The following is a 26,918-nucleotide window of genomic DNA, read 5'->3' on the forward strand; positions in this document are numbered from 1 at the left end:
TAAAGCACACAATTACTGCACATTCTGTCCTGATTTAATTGAGTAAATCCACTTAAACACATCAAACTGAAGTTCACTTCATCATTTGTGTTGAACCAACTGAAACTGGGCAGTTCCCAGCATGCTTTGCTCTGGTCTGGATCTATTCTAGAATCTGACGAGTTCATGTAGGATTTGTCTCAGATCTGAACTTGATTTAGGATCTTCTCCTCTCTCACAGAATCTCATGTGTAGTTGTGAATCTTAAAGCATCCATCAGTTCAGTGATCGACTCTCAGGTCTGCTGTGAAGAAACGCTCCAGATTAAAATGGAGGATCAAAACAGGTGTGCTTTAATGAAGTTTTGATCAAAGCCTGTCACTGTATTTCATGAGTCTGTCATTGTTCATTTCAGGGGCGCCTGCAGGATTTTATCTCACAGAACTTCAAATGCAAATCATTTTGTGTTTGACAGTGAACACAGAAGACCAGATAAATAGACGAGACGGTACAAATGCTGTAAAGAATATTTTCTGGATGTTCAGGGTCTTCCTCTCAGTCTTTATTTATCTTTTTTTCCATGGTTTCTCAACAGACATTCACAAAAGTTGATTATATTGTAACTGTATAGTGTAGTTCTAGTAGAGACACATTGTAACGCAGAACGAACCCAATCTGGATTATAAACCTGGTTAGTGTCTTCTGATAGTTAGTGAAGCATTAAAGAACCAACAGATTGGAGATTAAAATAATATCAGATTTGTCTAATTTTACATAAACACAAAAATATAGATGAAAAATTAGCTTAAGTAATTAAGAAACTGCCAACTTACTTTTATGATATTCTCTTCTGAGACTAAATTTCTGACTCTAACTCCTCCTAGAGCTTTAACTCTACAAACTCCAAACTCGGCTCAGAACTTCAGACTGTTCTGAAGTTAGTTGCTATATCTTTTCTAACTGATCCGACTCACGGCTTTCCTAAAAATGACTGTTAAAATCTCTGAAAAATCCCATTGACTTTCATTGACGGAATGTTCAAATGAGCCAAGACTTTCAAACTCCAACTGTCAAAATTCAAAATTAAACTATGGAAGCCCATCAGACTATCAATCTATCAAACTAAATCTGTCTGTCTATCTGTAACGGGGCAGCAGACTCGGGGAGATCCATTTGCAGCTTTATTACAAGATCAAGGTCGTACAGGCAGGGGTCAGACAACAGCAACAGCAATGTAGTAGGCAAGACAGAATCAGAGACAATACCAGGCAGTAGATCAGGACGGGCGGCAGACAATACAAGAGTAATAAGAGTCCAGGCAGAATGGTCACAAGGCAGGCGGCAGGCAGAGTACAGAGGTTCAAGGCAGTCCAAGGTCATACACGGAATAAACAAGACACAGGGGAAAACGCTCAGAAATGTATGCATAGCAAAACAAGACTTTGCGAAGCATGATGGGATCAGAGAGTCAATTATAGTCTATGGGATGAGCAGCAGGTGTAAGATTGGGTGGTGTGTAATCAGTCCAGGTACGTGGTGTGGGAAATGTAGTCCATAAAAGATTAGTACTCCGGTGATGGCGCCCTCAGGTGGCGATCGGAGGGAGCCACAGAGACCGTTTCTGTGACAGAGCCCCCCCCCCCCCATGCGAGCGGCTCCTGAAGCGAGGAGGTGGTCGACGCCGGGGTCTTCCACGGGGACGAGGGGCCGGACGCTCCGGGTGGGTCCTGTGGAATTCAGAGATGAGATTGGGGTCCAGTATATCGTCGGTATTGACCCAGGACCATTCCCCCGGGCCGAACCCCTCCCAGTCCACTAAGTACTGCAGTATTCTGCCCCGGCGTCTGGAGTCCAGGAGCTCATGAACCTGATAAACCTCCTTGCCTTCGATGATGACTGGAGGGGGTCTCTGACCACTGGTCTCCTCTAGGATCTCCTCTCCTCTCGGACCACCTGCGGGCTTAAGCAAAGAAACATGGAATGTGGGTGAGATACGGTATTCTGGGGGTAGTGCTAAACGATAAGGATACTGGGGTAATTTGTCTTGTGATTTTGAAAGGACCCACGTACCTGGGACTTAATTTCTTGCAGGGTAAGCGAAGACGGAGATCCCTGGTGGAGAACCATACCCATTGGCCTGGTCTGTAATTAGGTTGTGGACGGCGGTTGCGATCAGCCTGATCCTTTGAAGGTCTTACTGCCCTCTGCAGATGCACATGAGCCTCATCCCAAACCTCTTCGCTACGTTGCAGCCAGTAATCGACGGCAGGTAAGTCTGTGGGTTCTCCGGACCAAGGGAAGAGAGGTGGTTGATATCCCAAGACACATTTGAAAGGGGAGATGCCCGTGGCGGGTTTGTGCAAAGAATTTTGTGCGTACTCAGCCCAGAAGAGGTACCGACTCCAGTCAGCCTGGTTCTGATGGCATTATGATCGTAGATAGCGGATAAGTTCTTGGTTAAGTCTCTCTGCTTGTCCATTGGCCTCAGGATGGTAGTCAGATGTCAAGCTGATATTTACGTTCAGTCTTTGGAAGAAAGCTACCCATAGACGTGATGTGAATTGAGGTCCCCAAACTGATACAATGTCTTCAGGTAAGCCATAAAAGCGGAATACAAAGTTGCAGAGGTGCTCAGCGGTCTCCAAGGCTGTGGGGAGTTTGGGCAATGGGATGAAGCGGCAAGACTTAGAGAAGCGGTCAACAACGGTGAGTATTGTGGTATGTCCTTGTGAATTGGGTAGGTCAGTAATGAAGTCTACAGCAATGTGGGACCATGGACGTTGTGGAATGGGGAGTGGTTGTAATAGACCGGCAGGTGATTGACGGGACGACTTGGTAGTTTGGCAGATGATGCAGTTATGAATGAATGTGATGACATCTGTAGAGAGAGATGGCCACCAGAACCGGTTGGACATGAGGTGGGTGGTCGCTGCGATGCCTGGATGCCCGGCGCTGGGTGCGGTATGCACCTCTTGTATTACCCGTTGACGAAGAGAGGTTGGTACGTAAGTATGGGTAGTTGGGCAGTCGGTTGGTGGAGGCTCGTCCTGCTGTGCTTCAGCGATTTCTGACATGATGTCCCACTGAATGGGTGCGAGTATTATGGAGGAGGGTATGATCGGTTTGTTGGATGGCGGATTGGCACAGGATTCGAACTGCCGAGAAAGAGCATCCGCCTTTGTGTTCTTGGATCCGGGTCGATTCGTGACTGTGAATTGGAACCAAGTGAAGAACAACGCCCATCTGGCCTGGCGGTGGTTGAGTCGTTTGGAGGATTTCAGGTATTCAAGATTGCGGTGATCGGTCAGCACAGTGAATGGATGTTTACTCCCCTCCAACCAATGGTGCCACTGTTCCATTGCTGCCTTCATGGCCAGCAGTTCACGGTCCCCGACATCATAATTTTGTTCAGGAGGGGTAAGTTTGCATGAGTAATAAGCGCATGGATACAACTTAGAAGGATTGCCCTGTCTCTGAGAGAGAATCGCTCCAATTCCTGTACTGGAGGCGTCTACTTCCACAATGAACTCTCGTTCAGGGTCGGGGTGATGCAGAATGGGTGCTGTCATGAACAGACCTTATAGTCTTTGAAATGTTGCTGTAGATGCATGTGACCAGACCAGCTGGGTGCCTGCTTTTTTGAGCATGAAGGTGAGCGGAGCTGCAGTCAGACTGAAGTTGCTAATGAACCTTCGGTAAAAGTTAGCAAACCCCAGGAAACGTTGTAGTTCCTTCACTGTGGATGGACGAGGCCACTTTAACACTGCCTGAACCTTGCTGTCGTCCATAGCAATGCCCTCCGCACTGATGATGTATCCTAAGAATGACATGGAAGTCTGATGGAATTCACATTTCTCGAGTTTGGCATAAAGTTGATGATTAATGAGTCTTTGGAGAACAGTTCGTATGTGCTGAACATGCTCGGGGTAGTTCTCGGAGAAGATCAGAATATCATCGATGTAGACAATCACCCATCTATTTAGCATGTCACGGAAGACGTCATTAATGAATGCTTGGAACACTGAGGGACTATTGACCAGCCCGAAGGGCATGACCCGGTATTCATAGTGCCCGGATGTAGTGGAGAAGGCGGTCTTCCATTCGTCCCCCTCCCGTATGCGGATGAGATTATAGGCGTTGCGAAGGTCGAGCTTGGTGAAGAACCGGGCTGTGCGTAGTTGTTCCAAAGCGGAGGGGACCAAAGGCAGGGGATACCGGAACTTCACTGTGATGTCGTTAAGCCCACAATAATCTATACAGGGTCAGACCTCCGTCCTTTTTTTTAACAAAGAAGAAACCTGTTGATGCTGGTGACGTAGAGGGTTGAATGAAGCCCTTAGCCAGCTCCTCCTCGATGTAGTTCTTCATGGCCTCTGACTCTGGTTGGGATAGTGGGAATATACGCCCCCTGGGGGGTGTAGAGCCAGGGATCAGCTCGATTGCACAGTCGCTGGTGCGATGAGGAGGAAGCTGAGAAGCTTTGGATTGACTGAATGCTTCCACAAGATCATGATAGTCAGCGGGCAGTTTATCGTGAGGAGAGATGATGATGGGTGAGGTTTTGTGGGATTCTGGACATGTAGGAGCCTGGATACAAGTTTGATGACAATACTCCGACCAGTGGGTAATTTGATTGTCTGACCAGGAAATCTGTGGATTGTGTTGTCTGAGCCATGGAGAACCGAGAATGAGGGGGTGCCGTGGAGATTTTATAAGGAAAAATCATATAGATTCCCTATGCAGAGATCCAATCTGTTAAGTGATGTCATCACTGGTGTAGCGAACCCGTCCAGTCCCTAGAGGGCATCCGTCTAGCGCCGCCACTGACAACACAGAATTGCATGGGATTAGTGGAAAGCCGTGGGCTTGTGCAAAATCCAGGTCCATGAAATTGCCTGCAGCACCAGAATCTATCATAGCCTCGGTCTGAATTATTCCCTCTTGATATAACAGCATAGCTGTAATTACGATGTTAGAGGAATTAGAATTGACACTCACCGCAGAAGTGCCTCGACTGGTGGGTCTCGTGGGGCAGGAGGCTCGCATATGGCCCGGCTGGCCGCAATACAGACACAGGTGCTGTTGCATGCGTCTGTCTCTCTCCTCCAGAGTCAGGTGAGTGGTGCCGACTTGCATGGGTTCAGGATCACTGAGAGAAGTGGTGGTGGCAGGAAATGAAAGTGTCTTCCTACTGGGACGCCTCGATCTGTTTAAATTGTCTATGCGGATGGCTAGATTGATAAATCCGTTCAAATTCCTCCCCTCATCACGGCAAGCCAGTTCAGATTGTAGCTCTGCGTTTAACCCTTTGCGGAATAGAAGCTTGAGGGTGTCCTCGACCCAGGATGTTTGTGCAGCTAGGGTGCGGAAGGTGAGTGCATATTCCGCTGCGGTTTGTCTGTCCTGACGAAGTGTCAGAAGAAGCTCACCCGCCTCCTTTCCTCCCTCGGCGTGTTCAAAGACCTCGCGGAAACACTGTAGGAAAGATTCGATCTATCGATCTATCTATCTATCAAACTAAATCTATCTATCTATCTATCTATCTAAATCTATCTATCTATCTATCTATCTATCAAACTAAATCTATCTATCCATCTATCTATCCATCTATCTATCAAACTAAATCTATCATCAACTAAATCTATCTATCTATCTATCAAACTAAATCCATCTATCTACCTATCATCTATCTATCTATCAAACTAAATCTATCTATCTATCCATCCATCCATCCATCCATCCATCTATCAAACTAAATATATCTATCTATCAAACTAAATCTATCTATCTATCTATCTATCTATCAAACTAAATCTATCTATCTATCTATCCACCTATCTATCCATCCATCCATCCATCCATCCATCCATCTATCTATCTCATATCTATCTATCTATCTAATAGCAACCACCCAGAATACCTTAGCAACTGCATAGCAACACCATAGCAACCACCCTGAGTACCCTAGCAACTACAAAACTAAAACTGAAAACTTTTAAAACTGCTTCAAATTTTCTGGACCGGCTTTTTCAAGCCAACTTAAAGATTGTCTCAACAAACCTTTTTTTATCTATTTTACTTTTGCTATTGTTAAATAAATGTTCAGTGATATCTCCCAAAGATTTCTGAATTTTGGCACAATTTGTTCTCTGTATATTGTCTATATGTCTACTAGTAAATAAGTTTCTTCATGCTAGCATGTGTGGAAGTATTTAAACCATGCGTGTTACAACTAACGACTGTGATAGAAATATTTTATGTCAACATGAAATGTACAGAAAATGCAGACTAAGGATGCTGAGGTCAAAGACCAGTCATATGATTAGCTTAGATCATTACAAACCAATCACCAGAACAAATCACAATGAAGAAGACACTGATTTTTACTCAACTGTAAGACTTAAATGTGCATGTATCTTTCTATTCATTGAGACTCACTCTGTTGTTGTGACGAATGACCTCCCGGCTGTAAATAAAACTTCATTTCTACAAAGAGCAACTTGGAAGTCATGTCAAGTATATGCTGCACAGCTGAGGAATAGAAGTACTAAAGATTTTACGCTCAAAAGACCACATCAGAGACAGTGATAGTGTTGGAAGACTATAGAGTCGCTCTCGGGGTGAGGCTGTAATACTCGGAGTTAGTGTTAATGATCCTGTGTCGGACCAGCGTACACCTGAGAAGGACAGTGAGAGTGTATAGATGCTAAAGACCTGTGTGTTCATGTGTGATTGAGGTAGTGATAGTAGCTTCTTGACAGGACGCCATCACCTTACTTCAGGAAGGGAATTACCTCGAAATATTGGAAATGTATTAGAAGTATTAGAGAAGGGAATTACCTTGAGATACTGTAGTATTGTATTGTATTATATTCAGGACAGGAGTTACCCTGAAGGTACTGTAGTATTGTGGTACTGTAGTATTGTATTGTATTATATTCAGGATGGGAATTACCTCGAAATATTGGAAATGTATTAGAAGTATTTGAGAAGGGAATTACCTCGAGATACTGTAGTATTAAATGGTATTATATTCGGGACGGGAATTAACTCGAAGGTACTGTAGTATTGTGGTACTGTAGTATTGTATTGTATTATATTCGGGATGGGAATTAACTCGAAGGTACTGTAGTATTGTATTGTATTATATTCAGGATGGGAATTACCTCGAAATATTGGAAATGTATTAGAAGTATTTGAGAAGGGAATTACCTTGAGATACTGTAGTATTGTATTGTATTATATTCAGGACAGGAGTTACCCTGAAGGTACTGTAGTATTGTGGTACTGTAGTATTGTATTGTATTATATTCAGGATGGGAATTACCTCGAAATATTGGAAATGTATTAGAAGTATTTGAGAAGGGAATTACCTCGAGATACTGTAGTATTAAATGGTATTATATTCGGGACGGGAATTAACTCGAAGGTACTGTAGTATTGTGGTACTGTAGTATTGTATTGTATTATATTCGGGATGGGAATTAACTCGAAGGTACTGTAGTATTGTATTGTATTATATTCAGGATGGGAATTACCTCGAAATATTAGAAATGTATTAGAAGTATTTGAGAAGGGAATTACCTCGAGATACTGTAGTATTGTACTGTATTATATTCGGGACGGGAATTAACTCGAAGGTACTGTAGTATTGTGGTACTGTAGTATTGTATTGTATTATATTCAGGACAGGAGTTACCCCGAAGGTACTGTAGTACTGTATTGTATTATATTCGGGATGGGAATTACCTCAAAGATACTGTAGTACTGTATTGGTACTGATTATTATATATTATATTGACAACTGGAGGTTGTTTGAATTGTCAGTGGCGAAGTTGGATTAGTATTGAAAATTTCCACGACACGCTGCATTAGTTTGTGCCCCGCACGTGATTAACGAACAACAAAGCCTCACTTTCTTTCCAGTCACGTGAATGCTTCACTTTAAGTTCAAAACCCTTTACTAACATTTTAGATACATAACAAATATATATATATATATATATATATATATATATATATATATATATATATACCCTGATAGCACACGTACATCTCGGAGACGTCTATTTGATGTGTGTGTTTTTTTAGAGTGTTTGCTCATCTGCAATACGTCTATAGGACGTTTCCTGTCAGAGGTCAAATAGACGTTTAGAAGATGTCTTTAAGATGTTTGTGATTTAGAATGCATGTAAAACTGACATCTAAAAGACATCTATAAGATCATAAGAACATCTTGCAGACGTACGTGTGCTATCTGGGATATATATATATATATATATATATATATATATATATATATATATATACAGCTATGGAAAAATTGATTTCTGAACTTGGAGTGGTCTCTTAATTTTTTCCATAGCTGTATATACTATCATGTTGCCATTCTGTACACTGAGTTTTAGTAGCCTATATATTGATTTAACATAAATAAATGCGTGTGTATATTCATTGCACCTATCTGTTCTGTTCAATGTTATTTTCATATGGAAGTGCATGGTTATAATTATTCATAAGTATGCAGTGTCATAAGTACATCTCTGTCCTTTATAACAAACCAAACAGTTTGAAAATCTGTAGAAAATTGAGCAAGTTATGGTTATTTAAAAAGTACATGCACCATTAAAACACAATGTTACGAGTGAGCGAGCTGACTGTGACAAGATGGCTGCCAGGTGCGGACGTCAACCTCCATCGGTTTTTGTCAGGTGATGTCACACTCGTGAAAACCGAAGTGCATTATGGGTGTCGCAGTCATTTGTAAAGTATCCAAACAATTTCTGCATCAGTGCAGAGTTGTTTTTTCTTTGGCTTCTTTTCATTGTAAAAACGGTACACTTTTGTCGTGTTGAAAGCAGCAATAATATGGCCCACGATAGAAAATGTCAAAAACTTTACTATGAGATTAGATTTAGTCGGTTTCCTACTTGAAAAAGAGTATGTAGAGGCAATAACAGAGGCGCCAGATCGCATGGGTTGCAGCGGTGAGACACAAAACATCACTTTCGTCAAGATATCTCCATTCATGTATGCTTGCTTTCTACATTCACAAAGGTAAGTTAGAGATTTCCGTTTTCTGAAGTAGCAAACGTTATAGCAACACATTGTTTTGGATTGTATGTGCTATGAAACAATAGTCAATTTAAACTGAATACCTTTACTTGAATATGTCTAAAAAAAATTATTCTTAAAGGAAGTGTATGTAAGACTGTGGCCAAAACTGGTACTGCAATCACTTTCAAATGACTAGAGCGGTGTATCCCCTCTCCCCCTCCCCCTGACTCGAGGTTGCCAGATAGGCTGCAGGATCCAGCAGGAACGTTTGTAGCTGCAGCTGTGGTAACTAGAGCAGAGCTGGCGACCCGGATGCTGAAACACTACTGACTTTGTGATTGGTAGATAGGTGGAGGGTGGCGCTTCAGGCCAAAACACAACATGTCAACATCAATATCAGTTGAGGGCTGCAACAACAACTTTTAAATGACAATATCCTGGCCGGACTACTGTTGTCAGTGATATAAGTATTTGAAATTAACATGATTTCTTAATGTCTAGTGACATATCAGGGCCATTTTATGATTAATTGAAATACATTTCTTACATACAGCTCCTTTAATTTTGCTAAGGCATTTTTATTTTATATACTTAAGGTACTACATTTTTGCTCAGTATGCATATACTGATTCTAATTTTCTGACTACTTTTTACAGCTGTGGTCTTATGTTATGTAGCTAAAAACCTTTTCATTTCATTGCAGATCAGCCTGCTTAAAGATTATGGAGACTGACCACAACTGGACACCATCCCTCCCTACATTAGGGCCACATCAGCATTAAACACTAGTGATGGGCAAATGAAGCCTCATGAAGCACTGAGGCTTCACAACCCATTGCTTCACCAAAAGGTTCATTAGCCGAAGCTTCATTCATCATTGCTCACTAGTGACACCTAGCTACTGTGCAAAGAAATAGCAGACAAAATTAATCCTGAGTCTATGACCTGAACAGACATTTGTGCATTTCCTGGGTATAAAATAAAGTATCTTTCTCTGTCTGACTTTACTTGTGCAGAGACAACTGTCTCTCTCTCTCTCACACACACACACACACACACACACACACACACACAGAGTTAATTAATTATTCATAAATTGTTTGGATAGTGACAGTATGTATAACAAAATTGATGCTGTGTTGAGTACAGTGATTATTGTGGAGGGAGTGTAATACTGCAAATTGCTTGTTACAGTTTTTTGGTGCAGCGAACAGTTTTAGTGCAGTGTTGTGCTTATGGGACTGGGGATATGGAGCAAACTGCAACAGAGCAGTTTGGGGTGGGTGAAGGAAGGATTATAATAGATTTTTATTGAGGAACAGAATTTTTTGCAGTGTGTTGGGGTTTAGATGATTTAACAAGCAGTCCAGTCCAAGTCCAAAAATCTAAAGCAATCCAAATCTTATCTATGTAATATAATAATAATATAATATAACTAATATAAGTAGCCTAATAATAGCAATAGGTCTATACTAACACTAATATAACCCAATATAATGTAATAATATAGCTTTAATAATACAATAACAACAATAACACAACTCTAACTCTGACTCTCCGACACTCTAGTACTACTACTGGTTCTACTACTCCTGAAACACCCACAAGGTGGCGCGTGTTTCGAACCCCTTTATCCGGAAGCGACACTCAAACCGAACCGATGACGTATTCCACACAAACCGAGGCCTCGTTTGTCATTGGTCACGTGATTTCTACATTCCCGACACAAGCCTCGAATCGACGCTTCATCTGGCACGCCCATTTATGCTCGACACAAGCTCTGAAGCCTCGGTTCAAATGTCACTATTAAACACACAGTGTGTCTCAATCAGCTCCCTAGTTCAGTAGTTAGGGCACTGATCAGGACTGTCTCAGTCACAAAATTTGTGTACATAATATACTGATTCAAGAGCTCAGAGCTGATTGAGATGCGCAAACAGACACTTAGTAAGGAAAAACAATGCAGTCAGCTGACACTATGGTCCATCAGGCTGGAGAAAGTGATCAGCTTCACACTGAGAAGATGCAGGAGGCTGGAGGAGATGGTGATCTGCATGCGCAGAAGTAAACCGACTTGATATGTACAGGATGTCTGATGTTTGTTTTGGAGATGATGATGTTAATGTACTATACGGGTCTCCCAAACCTGGGAACCTTTATGGCGTTATTACAATTTTTTTTTTTTTTTTTGGTGCCTCTGATTCCAGACGCAACAAATACAAATTTCAAATGCTTCTGTGAAACTTAATGTACCTCAGATTTGATCTGCCTACACAACACTTCTCATGTTTCCTCTGAGACAGTATACAGAACATTCAATGAAACAGCATCATATCTATATGCAAACCTGAAGCTTTCAGCTGTATGGGCAGACAGAGATGATTTGCACAGACATATGTCTCCTTTGTTTAAATACAGAGTAGCAGATAATTGACCGTTGTGAGATTTTCACAGAGAAACCATCCAATCTGACAGCGCACGCTTGAATCTTTTGTAGAATTGTATGAACAATAAAGCATGTATAATTACATTTTTCAGGGTGATTTGTAGATTTATTTTATGAGTTCACAGGTATATGCACTTATAGTATTAAAAAGATAATTAATAATATACACAATCTGTAAACCAGATATTTAACTTACATAACATATCTTTGTTTTTATTATTATTAAGGCCTTTGGACAAAAAAAAAAAAAAAAAGAGATCCATAATGTCTTTGAACCAGACAACACAGAGGTAGATGGAGGACAATAATTTACAAATTTGGCTCTAAAGGTATAATATATCAGAATGTACTATAATAAAATACACTATTAAATTCTACATTCATCTATGATGATGCCTTGTTTATTGGAACAATGTTTATTGTGCTATACATTGGTTTGTGTACTTAATGCAATAAAGAAAAAATGCATGAAGTTCAAAATTCTTCCTGATCACAACACTAAACCATCCTTAATCAGGCACTTATGATATAGTTTACACAACATCATCATTATTATCGTTACTACTGTGTTGTCGCAGTCCTTCGTTCAGAATATAAATAAATCCTGCACCCAGCCATCATTGAAATGTCTGTGGGCTTTGAGGGATTTATAGTTTTTAAATTGTTCACTAGTATATGCGCTTATACCATAAACAAGATAGTTAACATTTTTTAAGTATGATGATTTAGGTAGTAATGTGGGGTCAGCATCAGCACTCCAACTTACTGCAGATCTATGTTATGAATGGATGACAATTTCTCCAAATAACGGTCTCTGGCATCTTTAGTGAGTTTATCACGATTTTCACATTTTCACAGTTTTCTTGTGCTTCTTCATTTTTGCGAGTTATTTACTTGTTATCTCTACTCGTGTAATCTCTTTCATTCTCACAGTCAGCAGGGATACCACAAATATGGCGCCGCGGTGACGTCACACACAACAAAATCACGTGTCTGACAAAGACCGATTGTCTAGCAGTGCAGACGAGACATCTAGCCTTTATTATGTATAGGCGTTTCTCAAAACCAAGTTCGCAAAGTTCGGCCTCGTGTCCTTGGTAGTTAGGACTTGGTAAGTTCGACTCAGGAGAACGAACTCCCGTGGACGGTGAAGTCCAGTGATTGTGCAAATGGAACAGCAGTGTACTTGATAACGTCACTCAGCTCGCTCTGGCTACTCTGGTTATCTCCGGGTATATTTTAGCCAAGAATAAAATGAAATTTGTTATAAAAACCACTCTGCCCCTTTTCGTTTCATTTAAAAAACAAACAAAAACATATTAATAGCCTCAGGCAATGAGTGATTGATTATCTGCAATGTCTGCTTATATATTTATAACAAAACAAAATATTAAACAACCCTGCCTCTTTTCGTTTACATTTCAAAAATATTAAATGTAATATTGTGCATACTCTGATTATCTTCACTGTAATTGAATGAAATAGGCTAACATAAAACACAACCCTGTCTCTATTTGTTAAATGTCAGTTTTAACGATCAATAATAGTCATTATAAAAGGTAAGAATATACAATAAGAAATAAAGCAAACAATTCAGTCAAGCGTACAAAATCAGCGCTTTAGTAGATACAAAAGTTAAATAGCCTAAATATATAAAGTTATAAAATGTCACCAGGGCCGTCGCAAGGGGGGTGCGAGGCCCTGTGCACAGTTGACTTGCATAGAAAGTTGAGTAGTTTGCATCACTAGATTAGATAGTCTGTCACTAGATAGCCTATTACAGTTGCTCGCTGAACATTTCTATCGTAAAACAGTTGTAAGTCGTAATACAGACAATTAAGATAACAAAATAAGAACATATTAATTATAGCCTATTATTGTTTATTTTTTATTAGAGCTCAGACAAAATCATTGGCTACACTTTGAACTTTGGCATTACATCAGTTCAGCTGTCACTTTATTTTGACATGTTGAACAATGACATACAATGACAATGAATGACAGACAGATTATTACAATTTAATAATTCAGGGCTAAAGGCAGACCTGCCAACCTTGGAAAAATTTTTCGAGTACCAGTGTGATGGGACAGGATACGGGGTTTTTTTTGGGGGGGGGGGGGGGGGGGGTCATATATTTTTTTACATTTTTGAGAATACAATACACAAAGCACAAACACACACCCATCTTCGTTAATCTAATTTTGACTGTTATTTTATATTTTCACTACACCTGATCAAAAGCATTTTTTTATTCATGATTAATATTGCATTGCATAATGTGTGCTTATACAAACTGACAACCACAAGTGAATCACATTCACATATTTAATATGGACTAAAAAATTGTGTTTGCAATTTCAAGTAGGTTATATTTACATACAACTAACCTGACAGTTGAGTCTTTTACGCAGGTTTTGTAATGAAAACTAGTCTAAAATTAAGAAACCCTTAGAAAAGAGTAAACATTGAGTTTATATGTGATTCATTTAAAATACTTAATTTATTATTCCAATATCCAAATATGCTAAAATATTTGGATACTGGAATAATATTGGATATACTAAATCCCACAGAAAAAAAGGTATCTATTTGTAACATGTTTGTATTGGCTAACCTTTAATCAGCGAATGTTTGTCTTGTTCAAATACAGCATATTTATAGAAAACAGTTAACAGTGAATAGACAGTACCCATAAGTGCAAAACGAATCGAGTATTCAAGAATATCAAGAAGTTAGTTATATAACGAGGGGTTGTGTTAACTAAAGAGTCCGTCATTTACCGAAACTTAAAAACACGGGTGGATAATTAAAAATGTTTTCTGACAAAAAAATAACACAAGCAAGAACAAATTTTAAACCAAGCACGTCAATTTTCATTTTACAATGATCTTCCCTCTCTGTGCTCGCGCGCGTTTGTGTGTATGAGAGAGAGCTCGCGCAGCACTGAGACAACGGTGCTTTTAAATGCATAAGTAACTAATGTGCTAGTTTTCTTACAAAATAAGTAGGCTATGTAACATAATTAGGTACTTTAGTTAGTATTAACACAATAACGCAACACATGTAGGCTATACGTATCAAGAGAATAAATAAATAAACGCCTGTTTCTCCAGACTCGAGCTTGTCAGTCAGTCACACATCACAGCACTTTCATAATCACTAAGCCATATAGCGATTTCAATTTTATTTAGATTTGTTGTTCAACATTACTTGAGCATGTTATACCCGTTTACCTCAAGGAGTCAGAAGTACCGTGACTGCTGTACTGTCCTCGCTTGAGAATTCAGTCACTGAGACTGCAGGAGTGGAAGGAGGATCGCGCGGGATTTTGTGTTGCTGTCGATTTGCAGTCTCTTTTTATTGATAGGTCAATCATCCCCGCTTGCTATTTGGGGAAATGAACCCAGCGATATGATTGGTCAAACTCTTTCTTTTGCTGGATTTGAGCACTACGCGTGCACAGAGGACTCACCGGGTTTTTGCGTAGTATAGAGTGACAAATCGTACCAGCGTACTTTGAGGTCAAAATGCGTACCTGGTACGCAAAATGCGTACATGTTGGCAGGTCTGTAAAGGCTATAGCCTATTTCATTCCGATTTTAGAAACATTTTTTCTTTTCCTTTTTTCCTTTTCTCGCCACCTGACTCGTGTTTACGAAATCGGTCGCGCTCTCATGCAGCACCCGACATTTTTTCCTCACAGAGTGAGCAGCTCATAGTGGCGCGAGGACGCAGAGCGTAATATCGAAATTCGAAAATTAATAATAATTTTTTTTTTTTTCATGTGGCCTTGATTATACATAATTGCGAGACAGAGGAATTTTATTTATTATCAATGTTTGCTGGAAAAACTGTAATAACAAAATAGACTACATAAAATGCAGGCGAGGTGCGAGGCCCTGTGCGGTCGCACACTTGGCACAGCCCTTGCGACGGTACTGAACGCCACGTTGCTCTCAGCCAAAACGGAGCCAGCGGCAAATGTCAGAAGGACTTGCCGAGGTAAGGCTGCTCTCGGCTGGGTACATGAGCGCTGAGCGTCCGGTGATCGCCTGGATCTCACAACTCCGACAACGTCAGATCAAATTTTTAGAAAGGTGCTATCTTTATCAATAAACCACAAATTTGAGCTTTAAATCAGCACATTCTCACCTGAAAAACTACAAATAAAACTACAAATCATGACATAATATCAGTTATGTTTAAATTATGCGGGTTTTCTCTTTTACTATTGACGCTTGCTGGTTAGTGCGAGATGCATTCTGGGATACCTGGCTGTCTCAAGTCTGCACAAGTCACCTCTCGATGCATCCTCGATAAAAGGGGCAGATCAAGAACACATCCAGGGATTTGAACTAACTTTGGCTAGATGCGAACTTTGAATTGGAACAGTACTTGGACAGCGACTGATGCCGTTTCACAAGTTCACAAGAACACAAGTACAGACAAGTACGCATATTGAGAAACAGCTTATATCTATGACAGCGCGCAAGGTTTATGCACATTCTCCAAGTCTTGTTTGCTGCTTTAAGTGCATCTCTGTGGCAGAATTACAGCGCCACATACTGGTCTGGCATGTATACTACATCATTTTGAGTTGCTTCAGTGGTTTCGTGTGGACGCAGATTTTTTTTGAGGCGAGGAAAAAAAAAGATCGGTTTACGGTAAGCTCCGGCTTCGTGTGGACGTAGCCTTAAATTGGCTGAGTTTTTGCTTAGCCCGAGTGCTTTCATTATAATCAACAAAGTATGAGGTAGCACTTTACAATAAGGTTCATTAGTTAACATGAACTAATAATGAACTGCACTTACACAGCATTTATTAATCATGAATGAGTGGAATCATGGACTTGTCATCATTTCAATGGATCTAATCATGTTTATGGGGAAATAATGTTTATGGATGACTGAATGCATTCATGTTTTTAACATGACTGTGGTATGAAGCGGGCTGTGGACGAAAATCGTGGGCTAATGAGAGACGGATATCAGTGCCACGCGAGTCCCAGGGGATATAAAGGTATGAGGACATTTCATTCTACAGAACTACTCACAAATCTGAAATACTGCTCATACAGGTCAGTTTATTTGACCAATTACAACTGTGAGGTAACGCAGCGCCATCTGGTCTCATGTTACACTATCATACTAAACTGCATTTGAAAGTTGTAATGTTGTTCTATGTATTAGTTTGTTGGCTGTTTGAGACCAACAATAAGCTAGATCAACATTACAATATGATACTGATGATATTCTAACATTTCATCGTGTTGAGCTGCATAACATACCTAACATAACATAAGTTGGCACCCCATAAAGCGAAATAATCCCCAAAACTGTCATTTGTTTGTGCTAAGTTTGTGCTGATTTGTGCCGCAAAAACGAACATTTGCGCTGGTTTGGTGTTTGAGATAATGAGCATTACTTTTTTGTTCGTGTGACGTCATTCTCCACCCCATGTCGTTCAAATCGCATGAAACCGGTGTCGTGCGTTTGTGCACGATTTGTGCTGGTTTGTGCTGTTAAAACAAACACTGTAATTGTTTGCCTTTGACAGATATAACAAATATAATTCGGGAGCTGTGACGTCACTCTCCACCCCATGCCGTCCAAATCACATGAAACGGTGTCGTTCATTTGTTTCAACGGCACAAACCGTCACAAATCGAGCACAGACAAATGGCACCGGTTTCGTGCGATTTAGACGAAGTGGGGTGGAGAGTGCTGTCACAGCTCCCCAATTAAATTTTGGTTTCAACATCCAGATGCATTTATAACTGCTTGTTCAGTTTCGTCTGGAATGCGTCCCAGAATTCCTCCTGAAGTGATTTGTGCGAATTTGTTTCAGAGGGCGTTTACACCTGTTTTTTTCATGATCGGATAGCTATCCCATCAGAGAAAATGCATGAAGTGACCAGGTGTACACAGGTTTTAAAGAAACACAGTTTGAACCAAAGATATTGTACATGTCTCATAATAACATAAATCTTTGTCTTTGTGTTTTGTGTCATTACTTTGGCAAAGCATCTCTCTTACTAAAATAAAAAGCACAATATGGCTTTGTGCCCTTATCAAATCACAAAAGACGATAATTAAGTAAGTCTGTAGTCCGTTGCACTGCATGTTTCAGAGTGAAGAGCACACTTTGCTCACTCCATCAGCTTGTTTTCCATGTCTCAGTTCACAGGGAATAAATGCAGTGAACTCCATCTCTGCATGTGCCTTGAGTTTAATGTGCATTTGGGAACGCAGTGAGCACCAGTTACACTCAGTTTTTGCATTATATCCAACATTTTTGTGGACAGTTGATTACAGTATTTCACCTGATTTGTAATAAGATGCATTTATAAACCTGTTTTCACTGAAACTGCCCATTTCTGCCAATATAACAGTATTCTAACATCCTATTGTAAAAAAAACACACTCTTTATAAAATATTCATTTTTCATTTACAGTAGTATTTTACTATCTTAGCAATAATTCTAATAATGGTGATCTAAAAGTATCATAGTTATTATTTATTATTAAACTGCATCAGCTGACAGATACTGTGTGTGTGAGAGAGAGAGTGTGTGTGTGTGTGTGTAGACATACATTTGTGTAGTCCTGCTGTTATCCTGAACTCTCCCCCATGATCCACACTAGAAAACACACACAGTGATACAGTTAGTCAGTAAACACACACTCACTCCCTCAGACACACACAAACACACACACGCTTCTCACACTCACTCACTCACTCACTCATTCTCAGAGACTCACACACTCACTCACTCACTCACACATAAAAAAATTTTAATTTTGGAAAATTGTAAGGCTAAGTACATTACCAACCAAATACAGAACCAAAAAACTGTTACAGACACAGCTCGTTCCAATAGATGATTTATTACAAAACGAATATAAACATAACTGTGCCGCATAAACTAAACAAAATGCTGCATAAAACTTGCTGTCCAGATATGGCAACAAGGCCTCATATCCCAAACTTATACACAGTCCATAGGAGCAGGAAATCAGTTCTCACAGAGGAGCTCCGGAAGCATAAAGGGAGGAGCGACGACAGTGAAGGACGAGAGAGGACCGGGCCTGGATTTATGTTATGTTTTTATTGTGCTAGTGTTCGGCAGTCCTCCATGAGGGATGGCTGCCATTTTACTTTTGTTTTGTATTTGTCTATATAATATTAAAGTGTGTTTGCCAGTTCCCGCCTCCTTCTTCCCACATAAATGTGGGAAGAAGGTGTTGAAGCATTACACACACCTTCAAGGGTCTAGTGGAGTTCATGCCTCAACAGGTCAGGGCAGTTTTGGCAGCAAAAGTGGGATCAAACATAATATTAGAAAGGTGGTTAAAATGTTTTGTTGATCGGAGTAGTTTCATATGTGTGTGTGAGTGTGTGTTTAATAATAGGGTAGCTGGTGTCTCTAGGTAGGGTGTCTCTAATAGGGTAGCTTAACTGTTTAAAGAACAGTGACATTACTACTGTACCTCAATAGAGTCTGTACACATGTGCACCTGTTTTCATCAGGTATCTTCAAATCTTCACGAATCTTGTGTTTCGAATCAGAGGTTCGGATCGTTAATCAAACCGCCAACGTCACGGAAACCATTCAAATTTCGAAACACTTATGACTTAAGCCTTGTTTACTAAAATCATGTGACTTTAACACTCTAAACCTTTCATTTGAAACACGAGATTTGTGAAGATTCTAAGCTTCATGAAGCAGTGTTTTGAAATCGTCCATCACAAGATATTGTTGAATAAAGTCATTATTTTGTTATTTTTGGTGCAAAAAAAGTATTCTCGTCACTTTATAATATTAAGGTTGAACCATCGTAGTCACGTGGACTGATTTAAATATGTCTTTAGTAGATTTCTGGGAAATGTAAGTTTTGATTGTCTTTTTGGAAATGTAGGCCTCACTGAGCCATTGGATTTCATCAAAAATATCTTAATTTGTGTTCTGAAGATGAACTAAGATCTTACAGGTGTAGAATGACATGAGGGTGAGTAATTAATGACTGAATTTTCATTTTTGGGTGAACTAACCCTTTAATCTACACTTTCAAATCCCAGAAATTTAGTAAAGACATATTTAAAACATGTGGTTCAAGAATATTTTCGGTGCGCCAAAACCCCAAAATAATGTCTAATAATCAGTCTCGGACACACGTTCACCAAAGCACCATAACCTGTAAATGCAGGACTGTATTTACAGAGGAAGACACATGCTCAACATAAAACATTTCCTAACTATGTCTGCAGATTTCGACATAAAGGATGAATTTTTTTTTTCTTTTGCACAACCTTACTTATTCGAAAATGAATATACAGAGAATTAACTAAAAGAGATGGAAGAAGCTGCAACACAACCACAGCCACAAGCTTCTGAAAGACAGAGAAATGGAGAGCTGGTGATGTAGATGATGTAGATGTTTGGATAATTCATGCGATGAAATGACACGTCTCATATCACCACACGCATGTGTCGTAGTGCTCTCGTGAACGTGTGTCCGAGACTGATATGGAAGAGGGGAAATTGTTGAATAAAGTCGTCATTTTGTTTTTTGGCACACAGAAAGTATTCTCGTCACTTGAAAATTTAAGTTTGAACCACTGTAGTCACATGGACTGTTTTAAATATGTCTTTACTATCTTTCTGGAAATTGAAAGTGTAAATTAACTTGCTGTCAATGCAGGCCTCAGTGACCCAATAGATTTCATCAAAAATATCTTAATTTGTGTTCTGAAGATGAACGAAGGACTTACAGGTGTGGAACAATATGAGGGTGAGTAATAAATGACTGAATTTTAATTTTTTTAGTGAACTAACCCTTTAATTCTGTAAAGCCCTTATACAGCTGTGTTGTGTACAGCATGGATTAAAGTTACCATTGTGTTAGAAACAAATAAACATCCTTTGGATGGAGCTGATTGGATCCTGTGTTTTGACCAACACCCCTTGAGAAAAGCTAGATATCGGACATCACTTACTACAGTCCTTTTTTTAGGCATACTACATAAATTGTGAAACTGTTTTACTGATGAAGTCATGGGGCAGCACTATCACATTTCTGTGCATGTGTATGTTTGAATGTGTTTGTGTGTTAGTGTGTCTGTACTGCATTTGTGTTTCTTTGTATTGGACATAGAGTGGGAAAAATCATGCTCTAATTTAGTAGAGACCAGCCTGAAACTACTTTAGCTCTGCATTTACTTGACAATATTTGAGCACCTTAGAAAGTGTCAAACAATCAGAATCAAGCATTCAACAGCCCTGTGGTATAACTGCAGCTAAACCTCTGCTTATTCTCAGTAAGAACTTTTGTAAATGTATGAAATAAATAAAGTCAAACTATTCCTGCTGAACATACTTGAGTTTGTCCAGTCTGTAGTCTGGATGGTTGAGTGTATCTGTGAGTAGCTTGACTCCAGAATCTCCTGGGTGATTGTAGCTCAGATCCAGCTCTCTCAGGTGTGAGGGGTTCGAACTCAGAGCTGAAGACACATAACCACAGCCTTCCTCTGTCACCATACAGCCAGACAATCTACAAACACACACACCAACAGTCCACATGACATTAGTTTGACAATCAGATCAGTCACTATCACACACTGACCTGTGCAGTTTGCATGCTGTTATTGTCTGTAGATTCAGTCATTAAAGTAACAAAAGTGTTTGTGGAAATGTACCAAAGTATTCATTCACTTTTCTAAACATGTACAGTAGTGGAGTGTGCACGAATGGAACTTTTGATTCCATCCACTGAACCATTGATTTTCTGTGATGATCAATCAACTGTGTTGGGCTTGTTCAGATGGTGACAAGTCAAGAATCTGAAGAATGATTTAACGAAAGATTCAAGCACATTCATATTTGTATGAGTACAAGTACATGAGCTTGGTATCAGGCCTGATCAATTTCCATTGACTATTTCCATTACATCGAGAACAAATGTCACATTCAGTTATAATCATTTATTGTGATAGCATTTTGTTAATTATTTTTAAAACCATTTACCTCAGTATCTCCAGGTGACAGTTTGCACTCTTCAGTCCATCAGAAAGAAGCTTCACTCCTGAATCCTGTAGATCATTGTTACTCAGGTCCAGCTCTCTCAGGAAGTTTGAGGATTGTAGAAATGATGACAAACTCTCACAACACTGAGCAGTGAGATTACAACATTGTAGCCTGTGTAGCGAACACAACAATCAGTGATATCAATGCTTATTATGTAGTGTTTATAATGTAGAGCATAGATAACTTGGAAAAACCTTTGACTGTAGCGATGTAAGCAAAGTTAAAACAATTTTCATAAAATATCAAACCTGTATTTTTTTAATTTATGATACAATCAAGAATAATAAAAAGGGTAAAACTCAGGTTCAACTTGTCTGATGGTGGAGACAATTTGGCATTTAATATTACCACGCACATTGATTTACATTTACATTTATTCATTTTTTTCTGAACTGTCTAGGCCAACAAGGGGTTCCTCAGGGTTCAGTTCTTGGACCTCTCCTCTTCTCCATTTACACTACACCACTTGGTCCCATCATTTAGGCACATGGTTTCTCCTACCATTGCTATGCTGATGACACACAACTCTTCCTTTCATTCCAACCAGATGATCCCACAGTAGCTGCACGAATCCCAAGCTGTCTGGTGGACATCTCGGCATGGATGAAAGATCATCATCTACAGCTCAACCTGGCTAAAACTGAATTCCTCGTCTTCCCTGCCAATACGACTCTAAATCATGATTTCAGCATCCAGCTAGGTGCATCCTCAGTTACCTCATCAAATTCGGCCAGAAATCTTGGAGTAATCCTTGATGACCAACTGACCTTCAAAGACCACATTGCAAAAACGCTGCAGTATGTCTTGTCTTTAAAAAGCCCAAAAGAGCCCACGTCACGCCTCTCTTCATCTCTCTGCACTGGCTACCACTTGCTGCTTGCATCAAATTCAAGGCACAAAATCACTCTCCAGGACATTCTCATTCACTGTTCCTTGCTGGTGGAACGATCTACCTGCCTTCATCCGGAATGCAGAATCCCTGGCAATATTCAAAAGACAGCTGAAAACTCATCCCTTTCGTGAGCACTTAACCTCATCCTAAAAAAAAAAAATTCTTATTCCTATCCTTTCACTTCCATACTCTGAGCACTGCCTAAAACTTGTATTGTGAGCACTTCTTGTGTCTATTTGCCTCATCATGACAACTCGCTTGTTGTATTCCTCACTTGTAAGTCACTTTGGATAAAAGCGTCTGCCAAATGAATAAATGTAAATGTAAACAAGCATCCATGTAAAAAGAATTCGCAATTACTAAAGACCAACAGTGCATATAAATGAATGTAAAGAAGACTCTTACAGTGCCTTTCTTGTGTTTTTGATCACTGGCAGCAGTCTTATCACTGCTTCATCAGATCTTCTGTATTTCTGCAGTTCAAACTTCTCTTGAGTCTCTTCTGACATCAGGAGCACAAACACCAGACCAGACCACTGAGCAGAGGAGAGATTCTGTGCTGAAAGATTTCCTGAGCTCAGGTTTTTCTGGATTTCCTCCAGAAAGTCATCTTTCAGTTCACTCAGACAGTAAAAGAGATTGATGGTCCTCTCCACAGATTTCTCCTTCTCTATTTTCTTTTTGATATAGGCAACAGTGCTTTTCATGTTCTCTGTTCTGAGTTTCAGTACTGGCACTAATTCCTTCAGATCACTCTGATTGGACTCCAGAGAGAGACCCAGGAGGAACCGGAGGAAAAGGTCCAGGTGTCCGTTCTCGATTTGTAAAGCCTTGTTGATCACAGCCTTATGAAGCTGAAACTGTGTCTTTCTGGACAGTGTCCATGTCAGTTTTTCTCTCTGGGATTGAAAAATTAGCTTTGCTTTCTCATCTTTACTAATCAAAAACACATAGAGAGCAGCAAGGAATTCCTGGATGCTGAGATGTACGAAGCTGTAAATGTTTCTTGCTGAAACAGCTTTTTCCTCCTGAAAGATCTGAGTGCATAACCCAGAGAACACCGACCCTTCACTGACATCTAGTCCACATTCCTCAAGATCTTCTTTGTAGAAAATCAGATTTCCTTTCTCCAGCTGTTGAAAGGCCAGTTTCCCAAGCTTTAGAATAATCTCATCAAAAGACCTGGGGTTGGCTTCAGATTCAGGATCATCACAGTATTTTTCTGTCATCTGTTGCTGCTGAGTAAGTAAGAAGCTTGTGTACATCCCTGTGAGAGTTGTGGGTGTTTTTTCATTGCTCTTTCGAGCCAGTAGAGGCTGAAGAACAGTGAGAGATATCCAGCAGAAGACAGGGATGTGGCACATGATGTACAGGCTCCTGGATTTCCTGATATGATGGATGATGTTTCCAGCAACCTCAGGACTGCTGTTTTTGTTGAAGTATTGCTCTTTCTGCTCATCATTGAATCCTCGCACCTCTGTCACCTGATCAATGTAGTTTCGGGGTATCAGACCGGCTGCTGCTGGTCTGGATGTGATCCAGACGAGAGCAGAGGGAACCAGTTGTCTCTTGATCAGGCTTGTAACTATCTTACTCACTGTTGTCTCTTTGTGAACATCTGTAAATCCGTCATTCTTTTTAAAGTTCAAAGGTAAGCAACATTCATCCAGCCCATCAAAGATGAACATGACCTTACCGTCACCATCAGGAAGAGAGGGCAGATCTTTAGGATCAATAAAGAAGTATTTGTTAAGAAGTCCTATGAGACTGTACTCTTCTTTAATCAAATTCAGGCTACGGAATGGAAGAGGGAAAATTAAGGCAATATCCTGATTGTCTTTTCCTTCAGCCCAGTCAAGGATGAATTTATTGACAGAGACTGTTTTTCCTACCCCTGCGATGCCCATCGTCAACACTTTTTTGTTTTGTCGACCATTATGGACTTTAAAAATGTTATTGCACTGGATTGGTGTGTCCTTGGCATCAAATAGTTTGAGTTCGATCTGTCTCACCTCATGTTCACTCAGTATTCCTCCAGTCTCATTCTCCACCACATATAGATCAGTGTAAATATCGTTCAGGTATTTCTGACGACCCCTCTGAGAATTACCAACCAATATTCTCTCACACTCCTGTTTTAATTTGTTCTTCAGTCTGAGGCTGGTCTCATGAAGAGCAGCTTTACTGTCCTCTGCAGCTGAGCCTTTGAGAAAGAGGGAAAATATCAGCAAAAAGTTTATAAAAAAAATAATAAAATCTGAGATTCCTATTACAAAAATAACAATGGCACATGTGTGGTAACTTGAAAACTTGCTTCTACTATTCAAATTAATCACACTTACATTTACATTTATTCATTTGGCAGACGCTTTTATCCAAAGCAACTTACAAGTGAGGAATACAACAAGCGAGTCGTCACGACGAGGCAAATAGACACAAGAAGTGTTCACACTTCTTTTAGGCAGTGCTCAGAGTATCATAAACTACAAAAAAGAGGGATTAGAGGAAGTGAAAGGAAAGGAATAAAAAGGTTTTTTATTTTATTTTATTTTTTTAGGATGAGGTTAAGTGCTCACGAAAAAGATGAGTTTTCAGCTGTCTTTTGAATATTGCCAGGGATTCTGCATTCCGGATGAAGGCAGGAAGATCGTTCCACCAGCAAAGAACAGTGAACGAGAATGTTCTGGAGAGTGATTTTGTGCCTCTCTGTGACGGTACCACAAGCCTTCGCTCCTTTAATGAGTGTAGGCTTCTGGTAGGAGTGTAGACTCGTAAGAGTGAGTGGAAGTAGGAGGGTGCTGTGCCTGTGGTAGATCTGTAAGCAAGCGTCAACGCCTTGAATTTGATGCGAGCAGCAACTGGTAGCCAGTGCAGAGAGATGAAGAGAGGCGTGGCGTGGGCTCTTTTGGGCTCGTTAAAGACGAGACGTGCTGCAGCGCTCTGAATCATTTGTAGAGGCTTGATTGTGCATGATGGCAGTCCAGCCAGAAGAGCATTACAGTAATCAAGCCTAGAAATGACCAGGGCCTGGACCAGAAGTTGTGTTGCATGTTCTGTTAGGAAGGGCCTCATTTTCCTGATGTAAGCTTAAGTTAACTGCATGGAAATGTCTTCACTCGCAAACACCTTGTAGGGGTGGGAGATCAAAATCTTACATCTCATATCATGATATGAGTGTTTTTAATTCACGGTAACAATATACTCCGATCAGGCATAACATTATGACTACTGACAGGTGAAGTGAATAACACTGATTATCTCTTCATCACGGCACCTGTTTTTTCCTCAAAGTTGATGTGTTAGAAGCAGGAAAAATGGGCAAGCGTAAGGATTTGAGTGAGTATGACAATCTGCAAATTATGATGGCTAGTTGACTGGGTCAGAGCATCTCCAAACTGCAGCTCCTGTGGGATGATCCCGGTCTGCACTGGCAAGTGGTCCAATAAAGGAACAGCGGTGAACCTGCGACAGGGTCATGGGCGGACCCCATGACAGTTTGTTGCGTATGGAGCTGCATAGCTGCAGACCAGTTAGGATGGCCATGCTGACCCCTGTCCACCACTGTTGTTTTTAAAAAAAGTCTAAATATATAAATAAACTATTATTATGTAAGTAATATAGTAAGATAAGACTGAAGTATTACTTATTGCAAATTTCTCCTTTGAACTTTTTTTATATTTAAAACATTTATTTAAAAATTAATTTATAAAGAAAAAAATTACACTGGAAAATCAATTTAAGGGGGCAACTATTGTACCTTAATTTTATGTAATTATGACAGATTAACGACATATTAGCAACAGCATTAGTTGCAGTAGATCAATTTACAGCACCATGTTAAACATTCAGACATGTGCACATAGGTAATTCTTTAGGCTTTAAGCTTTGGGTATTATTTTTGTTGAAATGAAACGTTGGTTAATATCGACCAAAAAAGACAATGCAGGGAGTAGAGCGGAGAAGCACCATGTGTATGCAATGCAGGAGCAGCACGCGCTATTGTGCGTTCACATATGCCGCGTTTGCAGTGCGCAACTGATCCATGGTTGTGTACTGTCACGAAATAAAGACCGGATCCAATAGCGAGAGTTAATCAATTATTGATTCCACAAGAACAAGGCAGGATGGTCAGAATACTGCAGAAACAGGCTTTGAGTGGCTACAGGAACCCAGCAAATAGCAATCCAGAGAAACCCGGCTGGATGATAATCCACACTTGCAGACAGTTCCCAGAGAAACACGGCTGGCTGAGAATCCATACATGAACAGACTACTCACAGGACAAAGGGAGAACTGCTGGAGACACGAGACCACAAAGATGAACACCAAAACAATCTGACAAGGAAACACAGCAAACGCAGGACTACATATAGGACTGATAACAAGATGCACCTATGAACTAATCAGCGTCGTTAGTCACCCTAGCAACGCTAATGACTTACTGACGCTGACAGCATCA

The 26,918-nt window shown here is 40.1% G+C and overlaps 1 protein-coding gene across 2 annotated transcripts in view; it reads right to left on the reverse strand.

Annotated features, from left to right (window-relative positions):
• The window catches only part of LOC125247963 (NACHT, LRR and PYD domains-containing protein 3-like), a 53,296-nt gene that overhangs the window by 16,564 nt on the left and 9,814 nt on the right, over window positions 1–26,918 (reverse strand). Inside the window, exons 6-9 of one of the 2 annotated variants that reach the window (XM_048159520.1) lie at window positions 22,865–24,662; window positions 21,508–21,678; window positions 20,861–21,034; window positions 18,077–18,123 (exon numbers count right to left, since the gene is read on the reverse strand). In XM_048159520.1, the coding sequence (XP_048015477.1) occupies window positions 18,077–18,123; window positions 20,861–21,034; window positions 21,508–21,678; window positions 22,865–24,662 (2,190 nt within the window). Of the gene's footprint in view, window positions 1–13,346; window positions 18,124–20,860; window positions 21,035–21,507; window positions 21,679–22,864; window positions 24,663–26,918 lie in introns of those variants that run through there. The other variant, XM_048159517.1, reaches the window with a different exon arrangement.

This window comes from Megalobrama amblycephala, linkage group LG15 (genome assembly GCF_018812025.1).
Source record: "Megalobrama amblycephala isolate DHTTF-2021 linkage group LG15, ASM1881202v1, whole genome shotgun sequence".
NCBI classification, from domain to species: Eukaryota; Metazoa; Chordata; class Actinopteri; order Cypriniformes; family Xenocyprididae; genus Megalobrama; species Megalobrama amblycephala.